A 27,816-nucleotide genomic window follows, 5' to 3' on the forward strand; every position below is an offset into this window, starting at 1 on the left:
GTTTAGTCTATCAGTTGGATTTTATTGTAGTTTGGTTCAGTGCTTTTTATGGCCTCCAAGTCCTAAACCTTGTCATGTCACTATCTACTGAAACTGTTGGCTGGACGTTATAACCATGGAGATTTACATTGCAAGTCAAGCCCTTTTTAGTCATTGTTACTCCTCCCACTAATGAAGTTACCTGGTTGCGGGGATAAAATATGCAGTCGACTCTCTGTTCTTCAAGAACTGAAAGACTCCTGAAGTGTTACAAGTGGCTAACATGTGAATTTTCTTCATAGAAGGGCTATACAGGAACTATTCATCACTTATCCTTCAACATCATTGAGTTTGTGGTGGCTGAAAAGCTGCTGTTGGGGGGGATAAGCCATGCTTGGAGAGATCCATGCAAATGTGATCACTGTGGCACTGGTCGTTTTGCTTCACTTGGGCACTATATGCAGGTATGGGTTTTTAAACATTTATTTTAAGTTAATCGTAGTCTGACTCTTAATGAATTTTCTTTAACTTTTAGAGCTGAAAATGACTTGTCATTGGTAAAGTTACCAGCGGGGGAGCAAACCTCAGGTGATGCAGAACTTGATACAAGCATTGCTGAGAGTATTTCTTACAGAATGAGAGGGTTTAAATGCTCCAACTAATATCTCCTAGATTATGTTTCCTGGTGTTTCTTCAGCCAGAATGGGAATCTGACTTGTAACTGGACAAGCAGCCATAGATCAGGTATTGTACATGATATAATGAACAATTCAAGAACGCTGATTTACTTTCTTTGAAAGCAATGCTGTTCATTTGATTTGATAAAATAAAGTTCAATGCTCTCTTCTAATCTAAAGAATGATTATGTCCTCTTTAGTGGTGTTCCAGTAGCCAACTTTTGTTTTTGTTTTTTTTCTCAATGGATTGTGTCCAGTTACTTTTCAAAAATATAATTCTTCTTTGTCCTTCTGGCAATCTGTTTTTACATTTAGCTCCCAGAAGTAGAAAACAGGAAATGACAAGCCATCCATTAGCAGTTGTGGGAAAGGTTTGCTTGGAGTTCTGGCATCTGGTCTCAGATGCATCCAGGAATGCTTCAGTTCGTGCTCTACTGAACAGCAGCTTGGGTCAGCTTGAGATCTGGACACCTCTTCCCCTCTCCAGAGATGGATGGCGACATGTGTCTGTGCCCCTTAATATCACTGAACAAGGCACTCAGGTGAAATGTTTCACATTTGCTAAATATAATTGCTTTGAAGTTGGAAATATTTAGTTGGTCTCTAATGAAATTTGTTCTACTAGGTCGTATTTGAAGCTTTCCATCCACTGACTGTAGACCAAAAAACCTTAAGACAAATTGGAGTAAGAAAAGGCTCTTGCAGTAAGTGTTGGTTACCTTCACCATAGTGTAAGTCAACCAATGATAAGTGATTTGTCAGACCCTTGACCTTAATTTTACTCCTGCAGGAGACCAGTGTGAATCAAATGCAGAGCTGTGGACTGATGACACAACACGTTGCCTCTGCTCAGGTTACCAATTCTTCTGTTTGCCTTCTCAGTGCCCTAAGGATCAAACCTGTGATCCTCTAGATGGACCCAGAAAAATTTCTCCTTCAGGTGTGTGTGCACCATCCACAGAAACACAGACTGCCACACCTTTGATGGTGTAGCCTTCAGATTGATGTCCCCCTGCACTTATGTGCTGGCCAAGACTTGCACAGAATCTAAAGGTCTGCTGGAGTTCTATGTGGAAGTGGTCAATGTGCAAACTGACAATGAGTCACTGCCAACTATCCAACAAATCAATGTGGGCCTGGGAAATGTGAAGGCATCATTACTTAAAGGTCAGATGCATCGAGCTGTGGTAAGTGGGTGTTTTTTTTGTTTTTGTTTTTTTTTAATGCAAAAATATCTTATTTGTAGATGTTCTATTCAGGCTAAAGACTTGTATAAAAGTTTAGGTTGACTTTACTTTATTGCTAAAGCATTTTTACTCTTGAAAGCCTCAAGTTAACTTGGATTTGTCTGTCACTTTGCAATTTTCAGATTTTCTCATGGAAAAGCTGGCATGCTTGTTATCTAGATCGGCTCATGGTTTTAAATGCATAAAAATTGGAATGGAATTCATATTTTGGTTCTGATTTGGATTGAGGACCTTTTTAAAATGTGAAGGCATTTAGCTTTTCAAGTAAATAAACAATCTTTTGGGTTTTTTTTTTTTTTTTTTTTTTCCTGATGCAGGATTGAAGGGAGTCGGTTATTGACTAAATTCTGAGCTATTAAAGTAAACCTTCAGCTGTAGTCCCAAACTATTAAACCACAGCCCCAAATGTAATCTATAGTGCCTTAAACTTTGTTCACAATTGCTGAGGTGACAGAGCTGTTCCAATACAGTTTTAGAAATGTCTCCAATGCTGGCATCTCTATTGGAGTCTGGGCATGCCATGTAATTTAGAATGAAAATGCAATTCCTAGTTCTGATGGTTCTTTGCAACTCGTAAAACTATTGCGCTGTGCTGCCACCTTCTGCTTCAGATTGTTGAAGAGCTGATCACCTGTTGGAGCCAGAGCTTGCTGCTACTAAAAAGAACTAAATGGCTTGAATTTGCTGTATTCATGTTTCCATTAAAGTCAACCTCAGCCAGGCCTAATCACAATGACTTCAGTCATGCATGTGTAGCATTTTTATTTATTGCAACTTATGGTTATTGGCCGATACTCACTGTACAAGCATCGGAATCGTATCGGGAAAGAAAATGGTCTTGGAACGTCCCCAAATGAAAGCGATGGAATTGTATGATCTAGAGACATTGCATTTTATTTGCCCTAACTAAAGTCATGCGTTTGGATCTAAGACCCTGGATCCAAATGCTCATGGATGTGGCTAGATTGTACATTGTTACTGTGTGTGTGAATGACTGTAGTGTAAAGCACTTTAATCAAGTCTCCAGATATGAAAAACAATTGTATGGTACAGGCCATTTACCATTGGATTCAACAAAATACTTCTTGAGGCTTCATACACTTTGCATTTAGCTCCTGCTCTGAGTTGTTAAATCTTCTACAACTTCTTGCACCAAATAAAACTTTTCTTTTTTTTTTGTGGTTTTCAGGTTCATGGTGTCTGGCAAGAGCTTCCACTGAGTCTGAACAATGACACTGTCCATATAAAGAGCAACCCTGCTGTGGTGGTGATGGGAAGCAGTTCTGGAGTGTCTGTTTCCTATGACAATACTGGAGCTGTCCAAGTCAGAATCCCATTACAATATTCCGATGGAGTTTGTGGATTATGTGGCAACTTCAATCAACTGCCTGGAGATGACTTTCTCAAACCTGATGGCACAAAAGCTGATGATGCTACAGCTTTGGTTAAGAGTTGGGAGACTGGAGGAAATGTCTCTTCCTGTGAAAGCATCAAAGTGCCTCAACATTGTGATCCACTGGACAAAGCTCTTTATAGCAGTGAAAATTACTGTGGACTTTTGCGTGCCAGTGCTGGACCTTTTGCTCCCTGTCTGCCAGTTGTAGGTGCTGACAGCTTTTTCCGGGGTTGTTTACTTGGCTTGTGTTCTGCTCCTGGTGATAAAAATGTCCTATGTGACACATTGCAAGCCTATGCTAACATATGCCAAAAGGCTGGAATTGTTGTACCTACATGGAGGAACTCTACTTTCTGCTGTAAGTTTTCTTAAGGACACTTTTTTTTTTTTTTTTTTTTTTTTTTTGTGCCTAGATTTTAATGTCATGTTACTGTCTTTCAGCCCTTGAGTGTGGCAAAAATAGCCATTATAACTCCTGTGCAAATGGCTGCTCTGACGTTTGCTCAAGTCTAGATCAAGCTGGTTTCTGTGGTAGTTGTGAGGGCCGATGTCAGTGTGACCCAGGCTTTAAGATCAGTGGCGATGCCTGTGTCCCAGCTGAGGACTGTGGGTGCTGGTATAAGGGAAAACACTACAAGGTAACTCTATATAAATCTTATTTTTTGTTGTACACTGCTTCATTTTATTCAAACATTATTTTTCAACACAGAAAGGGGCAGTGACTGTGGAGGGAAACTGTGAGCAGGAGTGTCAATGTGTTGGAAATGACAACATAGAATGCACTGCCATTAAATGTTCCAGTAATGAAGTCTGTAAGGAGGAAAATGGGATCAAAGGCTGCTTCCCTTTTAAACCTGCCACTTGCCATGTGTATGGAGATCCCCACTATGTTACCTTTGACAAGCTGGCCTACAGCTTCCAAGGTGGCTGTGCTTACATCCTGACTTCAACCTGTGGTGAACACAGTACAGTACAGTTCACTGTAATTGGTTTCAACAGCCTCCCTGCTGACCAAAACTCTACCAGATCAAAACTTGAAGCTGTGGCTCTTCAGCTTAATGGACTGGACCTTGCCTTGAATCAGAGTGGGGAAGTTCTTGTAAGTAGTTATGAAAATACCTGCACAAATTTAATATATATATATATATATATATATATATATATATATAAAAATGGAGAGGGCAGGTCTATTTGTTACTAGCAATCTTACCAGTATGTTAAACTTAATCGTTTGGATGTATTTCTTAAATGCTGCTGTTCTGTCTAGGTGTATGGCAACACTGTCAGCCTTCCATATTCAACTAATGGTTCATACGGCTCTGTGTGGGTCTATGTGAACAAGGATTTCACCACTCTGGAGACTACCTTTGGCCTAAAAATTGGGATAGATGGGCACAGGAGGTTGTTTCTTCAGGTTGATGAGAGCTACAAATATGAACTTTGTGGTCTCTGTGGCACCTACTCTGGATATCAGGGGGATGACTTTTTAATGCCAGGAGGCCATATTGCTACAGAATCATTTGAATTTGGAGACAGCTGGAGAATTCCAATCAATGAAGGGTGAGTAAGACTAAGGCTCTGTTTAAAATCCTGGGCTCTGTTCGAAAACCTAGGACGCATCCTTAGAAGACCGGATTCGAAGGCCGATTACGTCATAGCGCGGCGCCGAGGTCTGGTCGGATTCCAAGAGTCCTCGTTATGCGGCCTTAAAATGCGTCCTTCTTTTTGCCCGATTTGAAGGACGGGTCCGATGTATTTTTGGATATCCCAGGATTCATTGCGAGACCAAGCAAGCTGTGATCAGAGGAAAGGTTACTTGGCACCGAACAGTGGTGAAAATTGGAAGTTCAGTTTAATATAATACAACTCTGTGAATAGTTCCGTCTGAAATGAATGAAAATAGTTGTTTTAATGGTTACTGAGTCAGATGTGTGGCGGTAATGTTGGGTTTATCTAAAAGTTTTAATCTGTTACTGGGTAAATGGGTTTGGCTGTAATTAAAGGACAGATTCTAATATATTTGCAGGGTGGGGACTATAAATCTGATAGGATTTTTATTGCTGTTTTGCACAATATGCTTAACTTCGTATTTTTTGTTGTTGAATATTAGAGATTTTGCAGATTTTTTTTATAAATATATTGTTTAGATTTACTTATCTTTCTACCCCTTTTATAGAATAGAAAATCACTTTATTTTCCCACAATGGGAAAATTTACAGCAGCAGAAAGATTATTGAAAATGGTCACACAAATGTGGACCTTAGAAAAATGTATAAGAATAACATAATAGGGAAGAGTTAAAATATAAACAATACAATACTGTAAAGTGTTTTAACAATATAAAACTGGGGAATAAATAACCAATATGCAGCTATGGACATTTTTACATTAATGGATATTTGAAAATAGCAGCAACATCAGAGATGTGCAAAATGACAGCAGCATTTTATTTAACTGACTAAGGTTTCTATCATTACATTTGATTTTATTTGTTCCTGCTCCTGGTGGTTGGAACCTTTATTCCACTCTGGATTCTTGTGAGTGTAGTCTTTGTTCACTTCACAATAAAAAAGGAAAACTTCTGTATTCATTCTTTTCCTGCTTTGTGTGTCAACGTTCACGGTTGCTAAGCAACAGAGCATACGGCGGTAAAACCCGCCGAAGGGTAGACCTGGTCGAATTTACAGCCAAAACTCTTCCGGTCTCCTTATTTTCAAGGACTTCGAAGGATCCAGTCTAGGTAGACCGCGTCCTTGAAGGACCCGTCCTAGGTTTTCGAACAGAGCCCTGGACAGCATCCCCCTAGGATGTAGTGTACCTAGACTGGATCCTTCGAAGTCTGTGAAAATAAGGAGACCGGAAGTGTTTTCGCTGTGAATTCGAACAGGTGTTGACATTCACGGTTGCTTTAGTAACCGTGAATCTTAACACACAAAGCAGGAAAAGAATGAAAACCGAAATTTTCAAAACCATTTATTGTAAAGTGAACAAAGACTACACTCACAAGAATCCAGAGTGGAATAAAGGTGCCAACCACCGGGAGCAGGAACAAATAAAAGCAAATGTAATGATAGAAACTTTAGTCGGTTAAATAACATGCTGCAGTCATGTTGCTATTTTCAAATATCCATTAATGTAAAAATATCCATAGCTGCATATTGGTGGTTCTCCAGTTTTATATTGTCAAAACACTTTACAGAATTGTTTATATTTTAACTCTTCCATATTATGATGATCTTATACATTTTTCTAAGGCCCACATTTGTGACCATTTTCAATAATCTTTCTGCTGCTGTAAATTTAGCCATTGTGGGACAAAGGGATTTTCTATTCTATAAAAGGGGTAGAAAGATATGTAAATCTAAACGATGTATGTATAAAAGAGAGCTGCAAAATCTCTAATATTCAACAACAAAAAATACTTAAGCATATTGTGTAAAACGGCAATAAAAAAATTGAGCTATCAGATTTACCCCCAGATTCCACATACTCCATCAGCACTCCACTCCGCCCCGCTGACGTACGTCGTGCAGAGCGCTTGTCTTTCATGTAAATCAATGGGAGCTGTTCCACATCCACCGCTACTCCTCCGCACGTCTCTGTCCACGTACGTCTTCTCCGTCCTTCACCGACAAAATACGGAGCCAAGCTTTTTTTTTTTTTTTTTTTTTTTTTTTTTTTTTTTTTTTTTTTTTTTTGGGGTCCGGCCAGGTCAAGATCCGCAATTGCAATCGCACCAAACGGGAAAAAGAACATCGAGAAATTCCAGCTCGTCAAATTAAAATATAGTACCAACAGATCGGTAACTAGAAATTATAGCATAGTTCTTATATATTTAAAAAAACACAGTTTAAAGATTGGATGCAAACTATTGGTTATTCACCAACCAGGAAGGAGTTTTCTAATCTCCAGCAAAATATTTATTTTATACTGAGGGACCTAAAAGTTTAATCAAATCCATTCAAAGAAATTTCTTACAGGAATAGATGGAGAGATGCTGAGTTTGGGAGTTCATAAAAAAAAAAGCAGTTTTGAATTATCCTAGTTATCCCTGTTACCAAAAATATTTGGGCAGAAACTGAACATATGCTGGATGACTGGATTCTTCTAATATGCCATATTAAATTAAGTGCTTACAGGGTTCATAAAGGAATGAGTGACTAATTTAATGCTATTAGAAATGATTTTATGAAATATGAAGGAGCTGTAAGCACAGTTCCCGTGTGTGTGTGGCCTTGTCTTTAATACCTGGTGGGGACAATTTCCTAGGAATATGCTACATTTTGGGGACTCGTAGGTACTTGTGGGGACCAACAACTGGTCCCCACAAGGAAAGTTTCTCTTCTTGGGGTTATGTGCTTCGGGCACATTATGATTTTTGTCTATCTTTTCTTTGTTTTCTTACAGACTTTAGTTGAAGGATCTTTTGTTAATATATTTTGGGAGCTGAATAATTATTTTGACCAGTTAATTACGTTAATTTGTGGTGCTGTTGTCAGCCTATAAATAGGCTGGCTTTCAGCATGTTGGGGCGTTCCTTTCCAACTTCGCTTGGACGCCGCCTTTCCACCTGCTTCCACTTGTTCCATCGTGCGCACTTGTCTTGTCGCTGCGGCCTGCAGCGGACGTTCCAGCCTGCCATGCGGTATTTTTGTTAGCCGTCTCTTACTTTTTTCTTGTGGTTTTTGGCCTGGCGGGGCCGGTTGTCCTGTTTTCGATCTTTTTTTTTTCTTTTGCTTAGGTTATTTTTGGCCTTTAGTCCGGTACCAGTAGGGGCTTCGACGGCCCTGTATGGGGTTGGCCCCCTGCTGTACCGTTTTGTACTCTTTGATCGGCCTGCCAGGTCCAACTTTCTTTTGTTACTTTTGGGTTTCATTTTTTGATTCCTTTGGGGCACGGGATCTGAGGGCCTCTAACTCTTTTTCTTCGCAGTAAATCAGAAGAAGCTGAGCAAAGAAGGCTAGAGGAGAGAATTTATAAATATATCTTTTTTTTTTTCAACCCTCATCTTTTGTCTCGTGTCCTCAAATATGTTGTGCCCTTGGTGGAATAAACAGGGGTGGGGGTTAGGTTTAGGACTAAGGTGTGAATTGAGTTTAGGTTGGGTTTAGGGATAGGTATGTGTCGGTTAGGGTTAGGGCAAGGGTCATGGTTAGGCCATATAAATTGGTGGGAAATGAATGGAGGTCAATGGAAGGTCCCCACAAGGATATTGTGACGTGTGTGTGTGTGTGTGTGTGTGTACACACACCCTAGCTTTTTCTCCGCTTCAAGCTTCCTTTCCAAACATACGGCTTTATGATCAGTTCCAAGCAGATTAATAGCGATATAATGTATCTGTCGAAATTGTTTTTATATTATAAATGCCACGATAGACATATATAATTTTTAGTGCCAATTAAGGCCTTTATTTAAAAAAATGGATATAGAATTGTAATTTTCAATGATCCGCGGAAACCCTGGTTTATCTCGCGCATGCCCTCTATGATCTTGGAGCAGAGCGGACGGGAGCCACAGCGGAGGCTGTAGGCTTTGCCCAGGCGGTCTAGAGCGCAACAGAGCGCTGACGGGAGTATTGGGATTTCGGGGTTATAGTCCCCACACTGCAGATATTAGAATCTGTCTTTAAATTACAGCCAAACCCATTTAGACAGTAACAGATAAAAACCTTTAGATATATCAAACATTACTGCTGCTTATCTGACTCAATAACCATTTAAACAACGATTTTCATTCATTTCAGGTAGAACTATTCAGACTTGTATTATATTAAATTGAACTTCCAAGTTTCACCACTGTTCGGTGCCAAGTATCCTCTGATCACGGAACAAATTGCAGCTTGCTTGGTCTCGCAATGAATCCTGGGTAAACAAAGGATGGCGAGGATACATCCGACCCGTCCTTCAAATCGGGCAAAAAGGACGCATTTTAAGGTCGCATAACAAGGACACTTGGAATCGACCAGACCTGTGCAGCGCTATGACGTCATCGTCCTTCGAATCTGGCCTTCTAAGGACTCATCCCAGGATTTCGAACAGAGCATAAATGTTGTGCTTTGTAATGACTGTTTCCTTACTCAGTTGGTAGTGGTCATTAACTTCACTTTAACTGAACTTTATGGTTTTTAAAAATTTCATGTCAACACTTTGGTAAGCATGTATTGAGCTGGACAACCAATGAGCAATGGGGAGGCTAGATTCCATTTTGACATTCTAGAGGCTTTCAAACTGTCCTTGTGACCCACTGTCGTTAAATGTCTGCTCCGGCCACTGATCTCTATTCACTGGATTGCTGATCGCCTGATGGTGATTCTGCCATGTTGGTACTACCCACAGACGTGCAGTAAAATGCCTACATGAGAAGGATTTGGCTGCAGAAAATGAAGTTTGCTGACTATGAAAGTCTAACAAGTGCATGTGCTAACCAAAAAAAATAAATATATACGCTGATGTAACATAACACTTGTCTGGCTAGCTTAGACTGACTTGAAGACATTGACTGACTTGGCCATTAACATTGTGTCAGACGTAAGAAAATGTGTAAATAGAAATTCACTGTGCAATGTAAATGAAGTCGCTATGAAATGGCAAGTGAGTGTCAAAGAGGTGAATTTATCTTAATTTCAAAAGTCTAAGTCCCCCTGAAAATTGTCAATGCTGTAGCGCACATTTATGTTGCAACCGGTCTAACTAGGAGTACAAAGATGGACGCCAGTGGTTTCACTTAACCCAGTACTACCAATGGGCAATCAACAATCTAGTGAATGGAAATCAGTTGCTCCAGCACACCTGCATCAAATTGACTCACTCCTTCAACAGCACCCACAAGCTACATGGGCCAGCTAATCACCCACAGCATTCAGGACAGTGAGTCCTAATGACATTAATATAGTATATTATGAGCTGTTATTAATTTTTATTTTTTTACTGAGGATTTTTTTCCCTACAAGTTTATATTCTTTTTAATTTTTGAATACCTTAGATGTACTGCCTCTCCGAATGATACCAGAAAATGTGTCGATGATGAGGAGAATATGGCCAATGAGGAATGCTCCATGGTATTTCAGGGGGCTTTTGAGGCTTGCCATGAGCATGTTCATCCAAGCATCTTTTTCAACAGTTGTGTATATGACTATTGTGCCACTGCTGGTAATCCAGTAACTTTATGTGAATCCCTGAAGTCTTATGCCACAGCATGTAAAGCTGAAGGAGTGGAACTCTCTCGCTGGCAAACTGGAACGCCATGTGGTGAGTTGATACTTGCATCTCAAGTTATAAACAAAGATTGAACCAAAATGATGCAATTCATTTTCTTCCCAACTCAATCTCTCAGATTTCTCAACTGCAGCTCCAACAACTTGGGGTGCCACTTCTCCAGATCAGACATGTAAGGCATTCTTTGGAATAGTAACTCTTCCAAACCTTTCCTTGTCACATTGGTTTAATGCTCTAATGTTTTGGTTTGTAGTCTGCCCCATTAACTGTAGCTTTGACACAAATCTGTGTGAATGGGAGCAACTCATTCAAGACAGTCTGGACTGGAAAAGACATTCTGGATCTACACCATCAAATCTAACTGGGCCAAACCAGGACCACACTACAGGGGGTAAAACTCTCTTCTCTTACCCTTGCACTTTTTTTTTTTTTTTTTTCTCGCCCAACTGATATGTGAAACTTGAACCTGCTTTCCTAGGTGGTTTTTACATGTACCTTGAAGGAGACTATGTAACCCATGGAGACTCTGCTAGAATGATGAGCTCATCATGCCAACTTGATGGCCCAGTCTGCTTTCACTTCTGGTACTACATGTATGGTTCAGCCACTGGCATGGCTCTCAATATCTATAAGCTCCAAGGAAATCAAGCTACAAAGATCTGGTCTACAATGAACAACCAAGGACCTGAATGGCATCTGGGAAAAGCAGATCTGAAAATCTCTGGTAGTGTCAAAGTAAGGCCTTTTGATATGGCTTGTAAAATGTTTTTTCATTCTACTTTGCAAAGGGTCATTGTGATAATAGACTCAAACCTTTCAGTTCATAATTGAAGGAATTCGAGGCTCCACTGCTCAGTCAGATGTGGCTATAGATGACATCACCATCACATTTGGGTCATGTTCAGGTAAACTGCTCAATGTGTGTAGAGACAATGGTTTGAGTGGCCTACCAACATTAGGACATTGTATCTTTTATCCCCAGATGCTTTCCCCAATTTAGTTGGAACAACACCTATCAGAACCACAGCGGTGGCTCCACCATACCCAGGTAAAAGCATTTGAAGTTTCCTTTTAGAGGCAGTTGATGTCTTGCTACTTATGTCAGCATTTCTTTTTAGTCTGCAACATTGCATGCAGCTTCAAGAATAGCTTATGCACTTGGAGCCAGATGGTCACTGATGCATTTGATTGGACAATGACCAACGTTTCTACGCCTACTGAGATGACTGGTCCCTCTCGCGATCACACTGGTGGTAAGGGTCACAAACAACTTAAGAATTTGACACAATGGGAAGAAATTTAAAGGGCTATTTTGCTTTTTTTTTTTCTTTTTTTTTTTAGACGGTCACTACATTTATATTGAGGCCACAAATGTGACATATGGTGACGCGGCTCGTCTGATCAGTTCAAAATGCACAGAAACTGGCCCTCACTGCCTTCAGTTCTGGTACCACATGTATGGTTCAGCTGAAACGATGGGCCTAAATATTTACATTCTTCAGAACAAAACTGCTAAGGAAGTCTGGCAGAAGAGGAACAACCAAGGAAATGTATGGCACCATGCCAGAGTTGATCTAAATACAACTGTAAACTTTCAGGTGCTTTATCCCAATATTGACATTTTCAAGCAGAGTAGATGAATATTCATTGATGCTTGCAAATCCAAATGTCTGTGTAGATAATCTTGGAGGGACGGAGAGGTTCCAACGATCAATCTGATGTGGCTATAGATGATATAACACTTTACCATGGAAGATGTACAGGTAAACTTTTACCATCTGTGTATATGTAATGGCTCTATCTTTTATGCCACCAACAGCGATGGGTATTGTAGTCAGTCGTCCCTGTACCGTGTATTCAGTGCTCGAGATGGGGGCAGAACCAATGCTTGGTGACTCTACAATGTCCCCCTCTGAGCACCAATTCACTTGTGTTCTGAAGGGATTTAAAAAGGTAAAACTAAGTCAAGCACTCTTCCTACAGATCAAAATGAATTGGGTACAGCTTCTCCTATCAAACCTGAATACAGCACAACTGCCAAGCCAAGTGTTGCATTACCCTCCACAGCCACTCCAGAGGTCCCTCTTCTAAATGGCACAGCCCAGGTCCCAACTGCAAATGTTACGCCTGAAAATGGACAGACTACAGTTTTTATGCAAAATGTAACTAAATCTCCAGGACAAGCCCAGCACCCAGGTATAGCATTTCAATACAGATTTAGCCCAAAAGTGAAAAGTGTGTGGGTTTTTAGATTTTACTTTTTTTTTAGTACAAAGTTGCTAAAGCTGATAAAAGTGAAAATGTATAATGCAGTGACTGAAATGAAATTTAAATTGCACAGTCAAGCTTAATTTGCAAAGCAGCAACCAGCTTGATTTATTTGTATAGTGTGTGGGTGTTATAATTGCCCAACATGGGAGTTTTACCCATCTGCACTACAGCCTTGGGTATCTATTATGTTTGAAATGTGTAAATGCTTAACTCTGTGTTTAAAGTTAACTGTCCACCTTTTTGTTTCAGTATGCAACCTTGACTGTAATTTTGAACAAGATTTTTGCCAGTGGAGTCAGATGCTCACTGTTTGACTGGGAAAGACTTACTGGATCAACCCACACTTGGAACACAGGCCCTCTTTCAGATCATGCAACAGGAGGTAATTTCTAGTTGGTTGACCATATTGCATCCTCTGTCTCAAATCAGTCAACTTGTTTTTGTTTTTTCAAAAAACAAATGAATGTTGCCTTTATGGCATCCCTGGGACTGCAGAAATCCTTTGACTTCACTGACTCTAAATATGATTGTGTCCCTGTTCAGATGGCCATTATTTGCACATTGAAGCCAACGGGGCATCACTAGGGGACACAGCTCGACTTATCAGCACAAAGTGCTTGGACCCTGGTCCACAATGTTTGGAGTTCTGGTATCGTATTTATGGCTCTGCTGACACAATGTGTCTTAATGTATACCTTCTTCAAGATGGACAGGCTACTGTAGTATGGAGAAGAAATTACCAAGAAAATATGTGGAATCTTGCTCAGGTGGACCTGGTAGTTAACAGTACATTTCAGGTGAGTGTGTGTGGGGGAATATTAAATTGGAATATAAAAAAAAGTTGAAGATTGGATAATGCCCTTTTATTTTTAATCAGATAATTTTTGAGGGCCGTATAGGTTCTAATGAAGAGTCTGATGTGGCCATAGATGACATAAGACTTAGTCGTGGGTTCTGCCAAGGTAATTTTGAAACTAGCATTTCTCCCAAAGTCACATAAGGCCAAAAAGCTAAATCTCATAAATTGTTGCAGATTTTGTCACACAAGTAACTGATGCACCAGGAATCTTGAGCACAACAGACTCACCCCAGGTTTCAGCTACAACCAAACCAGAACCCTCAAATGGAACTGTGCCTCAGGCTTCACCCACAGGAGGGCCTCATCCACCAACCACAGCAGGCAATGTTGCTGCTACAACTACACCAGTGCCTTCAAATGGAACTGGGCCTCAGCCTTCACCAACAGCAGGGCCTCTTCCACCAACTGCAGCAGGCAACGTTACTGCTACAACTATACCAGTGCCATCTAATGAAACTGGGCCTCAGCCTTCACCAACAGCAGGTCCTCTTCCACCAACTGCAGCAGGCAACGTTACTGCTACAACTACACCAGTGCCTGCAAATGGAACTGTGCCTCAGCCTTCACCAACAGCAGGGCCTCTTCCACCAACTGCAGCAGGCAATGTTACTGCTACAACTCTACCAGTGCCATCTAATGAAACTGGGCCTCAGCCTTCACCAACAGCAGGGCCTCTTCCACCAACTGCAGCAGGCAACGTTACTGCTACAACTACACCAGTGCCTGCAAATGGAACTGGGCCTCAGCCTTCACCCACAGTTGGAAATCCTCCACCAACCACATCAGGCAATGCTACTGCTACACCCCAGGGTCCAGCTACAACTACACCAGTGTCTGCAAATGGAACTGTGCCTCAGCCTTCACCAACTGTAGCAGGCAATGTTACTGGTACACCCCAGGTTCCAGCTACAACTATACCGGAGCCATCTAATGAAACTGGGCCTCAGCCTTCACCAACAGCAGGGCCTCTTCCACCAACTGCAGCAGGCAACGTTACTGCTACAACTACACCAGTGCCTGCAAATGGAACTGTGCCTCAGCCTTCACCAACAGCAGGGCCTCTTCCACCAACTGCAGCAGGCAATGTTACTGCTACAACTCTACCAGTGCCATCTAATGAAACTGGGCCTCAGCCTTCACCAACAGCAGGGCCTCTTCCACCAACTGCAGCAGGCAACGTTACTGCTACTACACCAGTGCCTGCAAATGGAACTGTGCCTCAGCCTTCACCAACTGTAGCAGGCAATGTTACTGCTACACCCCAGGTTCCAGCTACAACTCTACCAGTGCCATCTAATGAAACTGGGCCTCAGCCTTCACCAACAGCAGGGCCTCTTCCACCAACTGCAGCAGGCAACGTTACTGCTACAACTACACCAGTGCCTGCAAATGGAACTGTGCCTCAGCCTTCACCAACAGCAGGTCCTCTTCCACCAACTGCAGCAGGCAATGTTACTGCTACAACTCTACCAGTGCCATCTAATGAAACTGGGCCTCAGCCTTCACCAACAGCAGGGCCTCTTCCACCAACTGCAGCAGGCAACGTTACTGCTACAACTATACCAGTGCCATCTAATGAAACTGGGCCTCAGCCTTCACCAACAGCAGGTCCTCTTCTACCAACTGCAGCAGGCAATGTTACTGCTACAACTATACCAGTGCCTGCAAATGTAACTGTGCCTCAGCCTTCACCCACAGTTGGAAATCCTCCACCAACCACGGGCAATGCTACTGCTACACCCCAGGGTCCAGCTACAACTATACCAGTGCCATCTAACGAAACTGTGCCTCAGCCTTCACCAACAGCAGGTCCTCTTCCACCAACTGCAGCAGGCAATGTTACTGCTACAACTATTCCAAAGCCCCCCAATGAGACTGGAACAATTCTTCCAAACCCTACTAGTTCACAAACTACAATTCCATCCACATCAGAATCCATTGTAGTTTTAGGTGTTGTTGAGAAGTCTGTCAACATTGGCACAAGAAGCCCTCAACAAACTGTAGTTCCACAACCAGGAACCACACATGTTTCAAGTAAATTGAGAATGATTTTCCTTATGTGCACTATATAACGGCTTAATTTGTTTAGCTTGACATTGTACTAAAAATTGTCTATTCCTTCAGCACCATCCTGTGCAGAGAAGAGTCACTACGCAGTTTGCATCCCTACATGCAGTCCAACATGTGAACACCTTGATGGCCCACCACACTGCAATGTACAGAGAACCTGCATTTCAGGATGTGTCTGTGATGATGGCTTTGTACTAAAGGGGAGTGTCTGTGTGCCTGTCCACAAATGTGGATGTGTTGGGAGGAATGGCATAATTCACAAAGTGAGTAAAGTGTTTTCACTTCTACATTTCTAAACTTGTGCAGATGGCGGTAGGCTTATAGTACATTTTGTTCTAGTTTGGTGAAGTATGGTACACCAACCACTGCAGTCAGAAATGTGAGTGTGAAGAGGATGATGGGGAAGGGCAAGTTGAATGTGAAGAGACAGAGGGGTGTGAAGATGATACCATCTGCCTCCAAAGTGAAATGGGGGAATATTATTGCGAATCCACAGGTATGGCAAGATTATTTGAGACTGTATCAAATGCTTATATTAATTTTCTCATGTTCCTTGACAGATTTTGGTGAGTGTACCATCAAAGGAAACCCAGAGTACAACACGTTTGATAAACTGAAGCATGAATTCAGTGGAACAGACTTGTATGTGCTGGTCAGGACCAAAAATCTGCCCAAGAATCTCCCAGATATCTACATAATGGGCACAACTGCATGCAGTGGCGAGGATATTCAAAATGATGACAGCAGTGAGGAAAATGATGAAAGCGGTAGCGAGGAGTACAATGATGATGATACTGCGGGTCACAAGCAAAAACTGCAAGAGCTTAAAATCAATGTATACAATCATACTATAGAGCTCAAGCACAAGAGGAAGGTGTTGGTAAGTATAGTTATGCATTCAGTTTGGCATTTCACAGGTTTTGCTGTGGAAAAGCTTTCATCTGGAACTAGGAAATGCCATGTTACCTCAGGTGCTTTATGTTAAATATCCATGTAAAATGACTCCCTTTGAAGTACACAATCAAGATCCTACAGTTTAACTTGCTATGTCCTGCAATTTGTTTATATTGCAGTGATCAAAGGTGACTTAGTCTTGACCAAAAAAAATGGCAACTATTTTTTGCACTTCTATGAAAATCTTTATTATCCCTCTAGGTGGATGGTCAAAGGGTTAAATTTCCAGGTACATCATCTCCTGGCTTTAAAATCCTGATGCGATCTTCCAACATCTACTTAAAGACTGACTTTGGGCTGTCTGTGGAGTTTAAAGGACACTGCAAAACTGGTAACTGATCCCTAGTAATTGAATGACTTGTCTGAATCCTCTTTACTTATTTTTTTATTTATTGTACTGCAGATATTATTGTGCCATTCCTCTACAAAAGAAGAGTGGAAGGCTTGTGTGGAAACTTTGATGGCCGAAAGCTAAATGACAAGGTGAAACCAGATGGCGCCATTGCCAAGAACACTCAAGAGTTTGGAGAAAGCTGGAGAGTTTAAGAGTTTAAATGATTAGGTTTTTCTGAAAACCTAATGTGATGCAAATGGGATCTCCTTACTGATCAGCCAACTAACCTAGTATATTTTTAAATGTGCTATGGTATTTGAATCACTTGTTCATTTACAATTTGAATGATATTTATAGTTGTCATAATTGTAAAGCTGCATTTTGCCATTAAACAACTGCATTTTATGTAAATATGAAATGCACAAACCCAAATGTCTAAAATGCACACTCATCCTACAGCTGGCTGTATGTACTGTACTTCAGTGGTCTAATAAACATGTAGAGAAGGAATCTTTGTCTTTTGTAATTCTATACTTAACAGTTGTTCTCGCTTTGGGCGTTGGTACAGAACCTGTCTAACTTGAATGTTACTGTAGAAGTTATTACACCTCCAATCTCCTGCAGTTCCTTCGAGGGTGATAGTTGGATCTTGTTGTCACAGCGCAATGGCTTTGCTAATGCTTTACATCTTCCTTGTATCAGTGCAGCTACGTTCCTATGAAGGTGAGTTGAAAATGCAAATTTTCTACTAGAAAGTCTCTTAAACTGTATAAAATTAGTGTTGCATTTTAAAAAGCCATCGCAGAAATTATGCAAGACTAAACGGTATTTAAAAAGGCTGCTTGACATGGATTAATTCAGAAAATCTGATATGTAAAAGGAAGAAAAATCTCCTATTAATGAATATATTGCTGTATTGGTGCAGATATTCATTCACTTGGCCCTCAGCTGCAAGGCCACAACCTGTCGGATAGGGGACTGTTTATCCTATTACTGAGAGTTGGGATGATACTATTCCCATGACAAGCAGGTTGTTTTAAAGTTGATAACATGTTATTGTTGACATGTTATTGTTTAACAAAGTGTCTGCAATGTGTTTGACTCTAACAACCTTCACAGCATTTCCATCATTGTGACACAAACTGTCTAGTCAGAACAGGACTGAACATTATGCTGTAAGGGCTGTATGTTTTGTTCTCCAACTCACAGTAAAATAAAATGTAGACACTGTGAAATCCATTGATCTCCATTCACTTGACTGTATAATTGAATACCTTTTTCACACAAACCTTGTTTTAATTTGATCTCCAAAAACTCTGAGCAACAGCTCTTACCTCAGAGTTGGCAAATAGAAATTTAGACATCTGGAGTTTGTCTATAAATGCTACTTTCCAATCAAATTGTGAAAATCTGCTGGAAGAAAAATCACTCTTGGATGACACAAAAGCTTTGAAAAGTTTGAAAATGCTGCAATTTAACTTTATTGATCTCAGATTGGAGAAATTTACCTCTGCATTTAACCCAACCCATTGGGGAGCATTGTGCCACCATAGAGCCGTGCCCAGGGAGCAATCAAGGGTTTAAGGTCTTGGCCAGGAACCCAGAGTGGAGGCAGTGGGATTTGAACCAAACACCACTAACCCACTGTCAGATTCCAGAAAAATTACACAGTGCCACACTCACTATTTGGGCCCCATGAAAGGCTTACATGTAGTTGGTGATAAAAATGAAAAAATAAAACAAAAACCTTTCAGTCATTTTTTAAGATCTACAGCAGTAGCTTGCCAGCCAGTATCATCAATGTGATTCCGCTCCAACCTTTAGGAGGATCAACTAAGTAGTTGTAGGCAGCAGATAGCTAGCTTATTTTACACAATAGGTTAATCTACCGATAACATGAAGTATTTGTGTAACAAACTTTCTTGACAAACTGGGTCATGGTATTGGACACATTTCACCATCTCTCCTTTCTTTCTGTTCCTTTTGGTAAACCAGACGGAAAAGACAGAAAATCCTTTCTGTCTGGTTAACCACGGCAGTATTAACCAGACAGAAAATCTTTACCTCTTCTTTGTTTTGCTGTTTAATGCTGAAAGATAAGAGAGAACACAAGGATAATTTACTTTACTGTGGAATTTTCATTTTATATTTGAAATTTCTAGGGGAACATATGTTTTCTTCATCTGGGGCACAAATTGAGGCTTATTGCTTAGGGGTAATGTTCTTGCCTCAAGCGTAACTGAGACTTTATGCCCAAAACACATACACTCTGGACAAAAACTTCTTCACTCTAGCTCAAAATTACACCAATTCTATAATTAGTTAAAACTACACAAAATCACAGAGGAAATCCCCTTTTTTTCCACCATGGGTTTGGCTTTGCTCTAGCTTCCCTCTGTCCATCCCAATTAAAATATTTGCACTGCAAGAACCAAGTGTTTAGAATCGCTTCCGTCCTGAATGTACCTTTACATAGGAATAGTAATATAAATCACTGTCTTCATTAGCATCATTCAGGTTGGGTGTGAATACACCTTAAATCATATTAGTCTTTCCTCCTTTTTACTGTCACTTCCTACATTTATAATTTTTTCTGATGCCTTTTCATCCTATTGGCCCCTCTACCTTGTCTTTCACCTTTTCAACGTTTCTACACTGTTTTCCTCAAATTCTGATAATACTTCTATCTTACTATGTACTGTAAAGTTCTTCCTTCAGTTTGCTGAAGGATAAATGGGTAGCTTGGTGTTTCAAGATGTCATTCATCTAGGGGGCACCTACAGTAGGGTGGACAATCAGGTTTGAGGGTTTGTCCGGTGATATACAATAACAAAAGGCAACTAACTCTACTGCTTTTACCAATACCCTAATGCCACTTTATTAAGCAATTGCTCAAAGCTTTGATTTTTTTAGCTTTAGCCAAAATGACTGAATTAAAAAAGTTTGCCTGGGCTATTAACTAAACAATGATAACCTTTTATCATGCTTTGTATTTCTTTAACTCAAACAACACAGGGAAATAAAACAAGTAATTTCTGTCACATTGAAATTAACTGTTATGTGACATGATTTTTTTTCCACCACTCTTTGTTGGTCTTCTGAAATAAAAAGAAGTGAATGTCCTTAAGATTCTCTACCTATCAATCATCTCTATTTCTCAAGTTTGTATTCTGGTAAAATACTACATTCTAATAAGGGAGTTAAAATATTTTAAATCTTCTGCGATGTTGTAGTTGTAAACAGCACAAAATAAAAGGTGTTTTTAACAATTGATCATTTAACCATGAAACAGGATTTTCAATTTCACTGAGCAGCAGCACTGAGCAGCAACAGACACAATCTACAGGACATCTTGGCCAACAACAGGCAAGGCATCAGCCTCCACCGCAGGGCCGGGCGTTGGCATCCACCACCAGGCAGGGTGTCTGCCTTTACCACCAGGCCAGGCAGGAACCTCCGCCACCAGGCCGGGCATCAGCCTCCACTAACAGGCCAAGCCAGGAGCCCACCACCACCAGGCTAGGCATTAGCCTCCACCACCAGGCCAAGCTAGGAGCCTCTGACACCAGGCTAGGCATTAGCCTCCACAACCAGGCTGGGCATTAGCCTCCACCACCAGGCCAAGCCAGGAGCCTACGACACCAGGCCAGGCCAACCACCACCACCAGGCTGGGCATTAGCCTCCAACACCAGGCTGGGCATTAGCCTCCACCACCAAGCTAGGCATTAGCCTCCACCACCAGGCCAGGCCAACCACCACCACCAGGCTGGGCATTAGCTTCCACCACTAGGCCAGGCCAGGCCAACCACCACCACCAGGCTAGGCATTGGCCTCCACCACCAGGCCAGGCCAACCACCACCACCAGGCTAGGCCCCAGCCTCCACGCCAGCCCAGCCACCACTACCAGACGAAGCCCCAGCCTCAATGCCAGGCCAGCCACCACCACCAGGCCAGGCCCCAGCCTCCACTATCAGTGACCTGCTAACATCCAGATGGCAGCGACCTGCAGGAGGAGGAATTATTCCCCTGAAAGAGCAACAGCGCAGAGGCCTCCAACTGCTGAGCAGGAGCCTTGAGGAAGCGACCGACAAAAACAAGCGAAATAATGCCTCCAAAAGGATCCAAGACCGACGGGAGACAAGATGAGGACTACGTATCACTCACGCAAGTCAAAGAGTTGCTCAGCCAACAAAAGGAAATGTATATGGAGTTACTCCAACAACAACAGGACAATTATAAAGGTTTTATTAAAATCATTGTGGACACTACTAACACCAGAAGGGAGGCAATGAATCGAGAACTACAGGACATTAAAACCAGCCTGCAATTCACACAGAAAGACATTGATGATATAAAAGTAGAAAGTGTTAAGCACAAGGACCGAAGTGACACGTTGCACTCAGACATATTTAAAGTATGTGAGGGCATGATGACCATTACTGATAAAATGGAGTACCTTGAGGGGCAGTCAAGGAGAAACAACCTGGTTTTTGATGGAATTACTGAATCACCAAATGAGACTTGGGCTGAGACTGAAGAGAAAGTGAAAACTATTCTAAATGAAAAGCTAAACTTTCAACATAAGATTGAGATGGAGAGAGCTCACCGCACCGGTAAACCTAAAGGATCTAAGATTTTCATTAACAAAGACTTCATGGATGCGGTAAGGAAAAGGAGGGCAGAACTAATGCCGGACTTAAAAGCAGCACGCCAAAGAGGGGACATTGCTTACCTACGTTATGATAAGTCGATCACCCATCCACGTACTAGTACCCCTAAATTATCCAACAATGTATGACAGACAGCCAGACATAGCTGACATTCACTACTGAAAGAGAAACATGCAACAGATCGCGGCCTATGAGGATATAGAGTTATCCGCATTCCAACACAGAAACTATAATCAGCAAGATATTGAAAATGACATTGATCCTAATAATAATTTCTATAATGTCATCAATGATAGTTGTCACTATTACAGTGATGATCAGTTCAACAAAAGGGTTAAAACGGAACAAAAGCTGTCAATAATTCACTTTAATAGCAGAAGCCTGTATGCAAATTTTGACAACATCAAACAATACATCCAACAACTTTCACAGACCTTCAATGTTATTGCCTTATCAGAAACTTGGTTAAATAGTGATAAGGGCATAGACTTTGAAATCAATGGTTATGAAATGGTTTGCAAGAACAGAGAAAACAAAAATGGAGGGGGAGTAGCTTTATATGTTGATAACAAGATTAATTATAAGTTGATCGAAACAATGTCAACTGTCATGGACAACATGTTTGAATGTGTGACTATAGAAATATTAGTGGAAAAAAAGAAAAATGTCTTGGTGAGTTGCATTTATAGAGCCCCTGGATCAAACATAGAAGTACTCAACAACTGGATAGAAGAAAAATTTATAACAATTAATCAAAAAATAATATTTTTTTTGTGGGGATTTCAACATTGACCTTCTTAATCCAAATAAACATAGAATGACTGAAGAATTTATTAACACCATGTAACGTTCCTGGCACTGGAGCTGCTAATTGCAATCAGTGCACCTGTTCTCACTCCTCCCCTCCTGCTTAAAAGCTCTGTCCCTCCTGCCTCCAGTGCCAGAACGTCTCTAGCCTCTTGGTGAGAACTTCCAGCCTAATCCTTATGTGCCTTTGCCTGTCTGAACCTCGACCTGTTTTTGTCCCTGTTTTTGAGCCTGCCTTACCCCTTTCTGGATTTTTTTGACGAGCCCTGCTCGTCAGCCTCAGAGATCAGGACTGTCAACCCGTGTTTCTGACCCAGCCTGCCTGTGAGTAACTGAGATTGCCTGCCCCTTTGAACTGTGTTTGCTTCTGTGGATATTGAACTGAATCTGGACTCGGAACTTCCCCTGGATTCCCCCTTGGATACCTCTGCTGGATTTACGGACTCCCCCCTCGTCAAGACCCGGACTGAACCTTGGATTTCCCCAGCACGGACTCCCTCCTCTCCTGAAACCGGACTGAGCCCAACCGAGCCTTCTTGTAGCCAGTTTAGTGACCAAGTTCCTTACTCTAACATCTGCCTGCCTCCACTGGTCACTAACCACCACTCTGTCTATAGGAGCTACCTGTCGCTGAGCCTGACCGCTCTTCCCGGGAGTCCGTGCCGCCCTCTCTTTTAAATAAAGACCGTAAAAGCTTCACTGACCTGTTTGCGGGTTGTCTTTGGGTCCATCCATCTCCACTACAGTAATCCATTACACACCATGCTCAGCCTAAGTCTGTATCCTAAAATCACCAGATCCAGTCGCATAACATCGCATTGTGCTACCTTAATTGATAATATTTTCACGAATGTGCTGGAAAATAATTTAACTAGTGGAATATTAATGAATGATATTACTGATCACTTACCAGTGTTCATAGTCTACGACTTCAAGGGCATAACAGACGATCAAAAAATAGAGATGTATTACAGACGAGTTACGTCTGAAGAGACATTAAAAGCTCTAGAAGCTGAGTTGTTGGCCTACGATTGGAGATTAATATATAGAATGAATGACGTGAATTCAGCATATGAAGAATTTTTAAAAACATTTAAAATACTATATAACAAGCATTGCCCAATCAAACAATATAAAAGGAAAAGTAATCAAAAAAATGAACAGTGGATCACAAAAGGAATACAAAAGGCATGTAAAAAGAAAAACAAACTTTATGGAAATTTCTAAAATATAGAACGTTAGAATTAGAAAACAAATATAAGAAATATAAAAATAAGTTAACTAATATTATAAAAAACATGTAAAAAGGACTATTATCATAAATTACTGGATAGTAATAAAGACAACATTAAGGAAACATGGAATATTTTAAATAGAGTTATTAGGAAATCTTCTAACAATAATAACTATCCACACTATTTTATAGAGAATGAACAGAATATTACTGATTTGAAAAGTGTCGTCAATAAATTCAACAGTTATTTTGTTAATATAGGACCTCAATTAGCAGGAAAAATGACTATAACAACTGCAACTCAGCAATATCAAATTGAGAATAATTCCAGCTCCTTCTATCCCAACCCTGTATTAGAAGAAGAAATCATAGACATTGTGAATAAATGTAAAAATAAAACATCCACTGACTGTGACAATCTGGACATGAAAACTATTAAAATAGTAATCAAAGGAATCGCTAAACCATTAACTTATATCTGCAATCTACCATTTTAAATGGGATCATTTCCCAACAAAATGAAAATAGCTAAGGTCAAACCAATGTATAAAACTGGCAATAATCACCTCTTCACTAACTACAGGCCTGTCTCTCTTCTCCCACAATTTTCTAAAATCCTGGAAAAACTCTTTAAGAAAAGAGTGGAACAATTTATAGAAAAACATTCGTTACTTAACAGCAATCAATATGGATTCAGAGCAAATCGGTCAACATCGCTGGCTGTAACTGACTTAATAGAAGAAATAACCAATGCAACAGATAGTAAGAAACTGGCAATAGGGATATTTATAGATCTAAAGAAATCCAAAATCAGTTGGAAACCTCATATTAAGCATTTACAGGGTAAACTCAGTAGAAGCATATCTATATTGGCTAGAGCTAGACATGTATTGAATGCTGAATCACTTCATATCCTATATAATTCTCTGATTTTACCATATCTATCATATTGCTGTGAAGTGTGGGGAGTTAATTACAAGAGCTCTTTACATCTGGTAACCATCCTACAGAAACGAGCCATTAGAATCATCCATAATGTTGGTTATTATGAGCATACAAACCCACTCTTCAAAAAATCCAGAATTCTCCAATTTGACGAGCTTGTAGAATTTAAAATGGCTCAATTTATGTTCAAAGGGCCGGATCTATCAAAGGTTTGCGTGTATTAAAACGTGAGCTATTTCACTGCGCACGCTAAAAAATGTACAAACTGATCTATCAACAGCGTGCTAAAAGCATTTGGTCTTTAAAACGTGCTAAATAGCGCCTCTGATCCATTTAGTACTTTTTCTGCAATGGATATGCAATATGGGGCGTTTACACGCTAAAGTGCGTCTTGTGGGAGGAGAACATGTAAATATATTAATTTAGCACTCGCAAAGTGATTTATCAAACTTGAACGCAATTTTGCTAACGGTATCTGACTCTATATTTAACACGTTTCAAAAGAAGATGCAAATGGACTGTATGCGTAATTGCGCACACATGGCAGCGGTTATTGTCGCAAGAAGGAGACATGGAAATGAAGCAAGGAGACGCAGAGAACGCATTTTTTCACTCCGTGTGAATATTTTTGCAATGAACGAGGAAACGATCATCAAAACATATAGTTTATCCAGCATTGCCATTTTGGAGCTGTTGGGGGAACTCCGAATGGATTTGGAGCCAGCCACAAGGAGGACCCACGCAATACCAGATATCACGAAACTCCTTGCAACATTGCACTTTTTTGCATCTGGGTCATTCCAGCGTACGGTTGCAGCGAGAGCTGGGATCTCCCAATCTCGTTTTTTCAGAAGTGCTGTCCGACGGGGTCGGGGTTCTCCCCCTGCGCCTGTGGAGCAACATGCCAAATGCTGCGGGGATCTCATCCACAGTCACAGGCCAATACAAAACACCTGTTTTTTTTTTTGTTTTTGTTTTTTTTTTTTACTGCAGCACATACCACCTTAGGGAATAAAGGTTGCCAATTTATATATATATATATATATATATATATATATATATATATATATATATATATATATATATATATATATATATATATATATATATATATAATATACTAATATAATATATATATAATATATATATATTTACTTATTTATTTTTTTTGTTGGGGGTCACTGTAAGATTTAAATTTCTTAATGCACTAGTTTGTACAGACTACAAACTACTTTGCCGCAAACCACAAAACGCGCAAAACCATCATTTAAATAGGGCGTCTCCAACAGTTTTGCACCTTCCACCAGTTACGCAATCACTCTTGTTAAATCACCCGCAAACCATGGTTCAGCCCCTCGCGCAAAATTCCAGTTTGCGAGCGCAAATTACTGCACGCAAAATTGGATCTTGATAAATCCGGCCCAAAGTATCTAAAAAGTTGCTACCTGAGCACATACAGAGCATGTTTTCTGAAAGAGAAGTGGGGTATAATTTAAGGGGTTACTCAAACTTAAAGATGCGCAAGTTGCGAACAACAAGAAAAGGCTTCTGTATTTCAATTAAAGGTGTAAAGTTATGGAACAACTTAAATGAAGATTTAAAACAAAGCAATAGTTTAATACAATTCAAAAGAAAATATAAGGAGGTCATTTTCAATAGAGATAGACATATGAGTGAGAGAAAGCAAAAATGTGTGTAAAGATAACAACTTGGTGTAAGGGTTTGAAAAGACAAACCAGCATAAAAAGGGAAATGTTTTAGGTAAATATTAGTAACTGCTGACTGCCACTTTGACTTCCACTTGACTTTGATTTATTTTTTATTTTTTTTATAACAGTAGGACTGTAAGTTTTTATGTGTTTAGGGGGTAGGAGTTAATAAGTTTTCACTTCTTCCTACCCCGATATGTTAATTGAAACAAATATCTGTATTTTTCTCTTCTTTTTTATGCACTTTTTGTTACTGTGCACTATTTTATTTTTTTTATATTTGTATCATGTTCAAAATAAATCTCATTTCAATTTCCTAACTAAGCAAGAGGGAATTGCACGGAAGCATAATGTTACAAGCCTGTTTTCTTCTACAAATTTTTTAAATAGGTAGATTTACATATTCTGAAGGACATCATGTCTGGTGTTTTACTCTAGAAAAGAGGTTAGAAGGCCAAGTTGTAAGCAGGCGCGCTGGAAGCTGTTTCAAGCGAGGGGGGCTGATGGCTGGGTTGGAAAACACATGACGTCATTATGTTGAGGGCTGTGGCTGACGTTTTTAACATAATATTGTAGGCCTACATTTGTCGTCAAAAACTGCCATTTAAAATGCTTCGGAACAAAGCATGAACATTTTAAACTTTATTTCTTCTCTTTTAATCATTCAAAACAAACAACAGCTCCCAATCAACAGGATCAGGAATACTTGAATGAAACATGGCCTAAATATCGTCTAAACTGAGCATTGAACGTCTTGAAAGTCCATTCGACTATGGATATGGGGAATGATTTCAAATCTGAAACAAAAAGCACACACAAAAAAAATTAACTAATTTCATATTTTATCACTAAATAGCTTAATACAGACATAATATTTAGTGATATGCAGCCTTATTCTAGCGTAGACTTCTTCATCCACAGGACTACGACGAATAGGCACAGCATATAGAAATAAATAAGAAATAAATAACACTAAATAAATGCTCGGCGGCAGTATAGGGGAATTAAAACCATTTCTTACCTCGAAATAGTCAGAAATACGTTTCTGCTGCCTATTGCTAGCCATGCCTAAACGAATGTGAGGTGGCGGAAGCTTCCGGGGGAGTAGCCTAGTTTTTTATGAAATATTAAAATAATGAATCATTAGTTTATATCTTATACACAGCCCATCATTTTAATCCCATATCGAACACAGTCTTTTAAAAAATAAATACATAAATAATTTCATGTTTTTAAGTACAATATTATGTTACTCCACAGCCCCCCACCATGGGGGGCTGATGCTATGACGAGGGAGGCTGCAGCCCCCACAGCACCCCCCTTCCCGTGCCACTGGTTGTAAGCGGTCCTGCATGAAAGCAAAAATGTCCACAACTCACAAACGACCTAAATACTAAATACTATGTACTTCTGTGTTAACTTCCTTTTTGTTTATGTGCAGGCTTTCT

The 27,816-nt window shown here is 40.3% G+C and overlaps 1 protein-coding gene across 1 annotated transcript; it reads left to right on the forward strand.

Annotated features, from left to right (window-relative positions):
- The first annotated feature begins 192 nt into the window (after positions 1 to 192).
- LOC119797389 (zonadhesin-like) lies at positions 193 to 17,511 on the forward strand. Its single transcript, XM_038306456.1, is given in 31 exon segments — positions 193 to 443; positions 515 to 567; positions 652 to 723; positions 972 to 1,198; positions 1,282 to 1,360; positions 1,447 to 1,843; positions 3,093 to 3,657; positions 3,741 to 3,937; positions 4,009 to 4,398; positions 4,567 to 4,859; positions 10,281 to 10,546; positions 10,632 to 10,685; positions 10,767 to 10,904; positions 10,992 to 11,248; positions 11,334 to 11,418; positions 11,496 to 11,561; positions 11,632 to 11,766; positions 11,855 to 12,111; positions 12,192 to 12,276; positions 12,497 to 12,709; positions 13,034 to 13,091; positions 13,093 to 13,166; positions 13,328 to 13,581; positions 13,662 to 13,746; positions 13,818 to 14,723; positions 14,886 to 15,677; positions 15,768 to 15,976; positions 16,053 to 16,209; positions 16,274 to 16,593; positions 16,869 to 16,998; positions 17,071 to 17,511. Coding segments are annotated over 26 exon segments (6,312 nt in total). The 5' UTR covers positions 193 to 443; positions 515 to 567; positions 652 to 723; positions 972 to 1,198; positions 1,282 to 1,360; positions 1,447 to 1,660; the 3' UTR covers positions 17,214 to 17,511.
- The last annotated feature ends 10,305 nt before the right edge of the window (positions 17,512 to 27,816 follow it).

The sequence above is a fragment of the Cyprinodon tularosa genome, unplaced genomic scaffold (assembly GCF_016077235.1).
Source record: "Cyprinodon tularosa strain WSP-4 unplaced genomic scaffold, ASM1607723v1 ctg581, whole genome shotgun sequence".
In the NCBI taxonomy this organism is placed as follows: domain Eukaryota; kingdom Metazoa; phylum Chordata; class Actinopteri; order Cyprinodontiformes; family Cyprinodontidae; genus Cyprinodon; species Cyprinodon tularosa.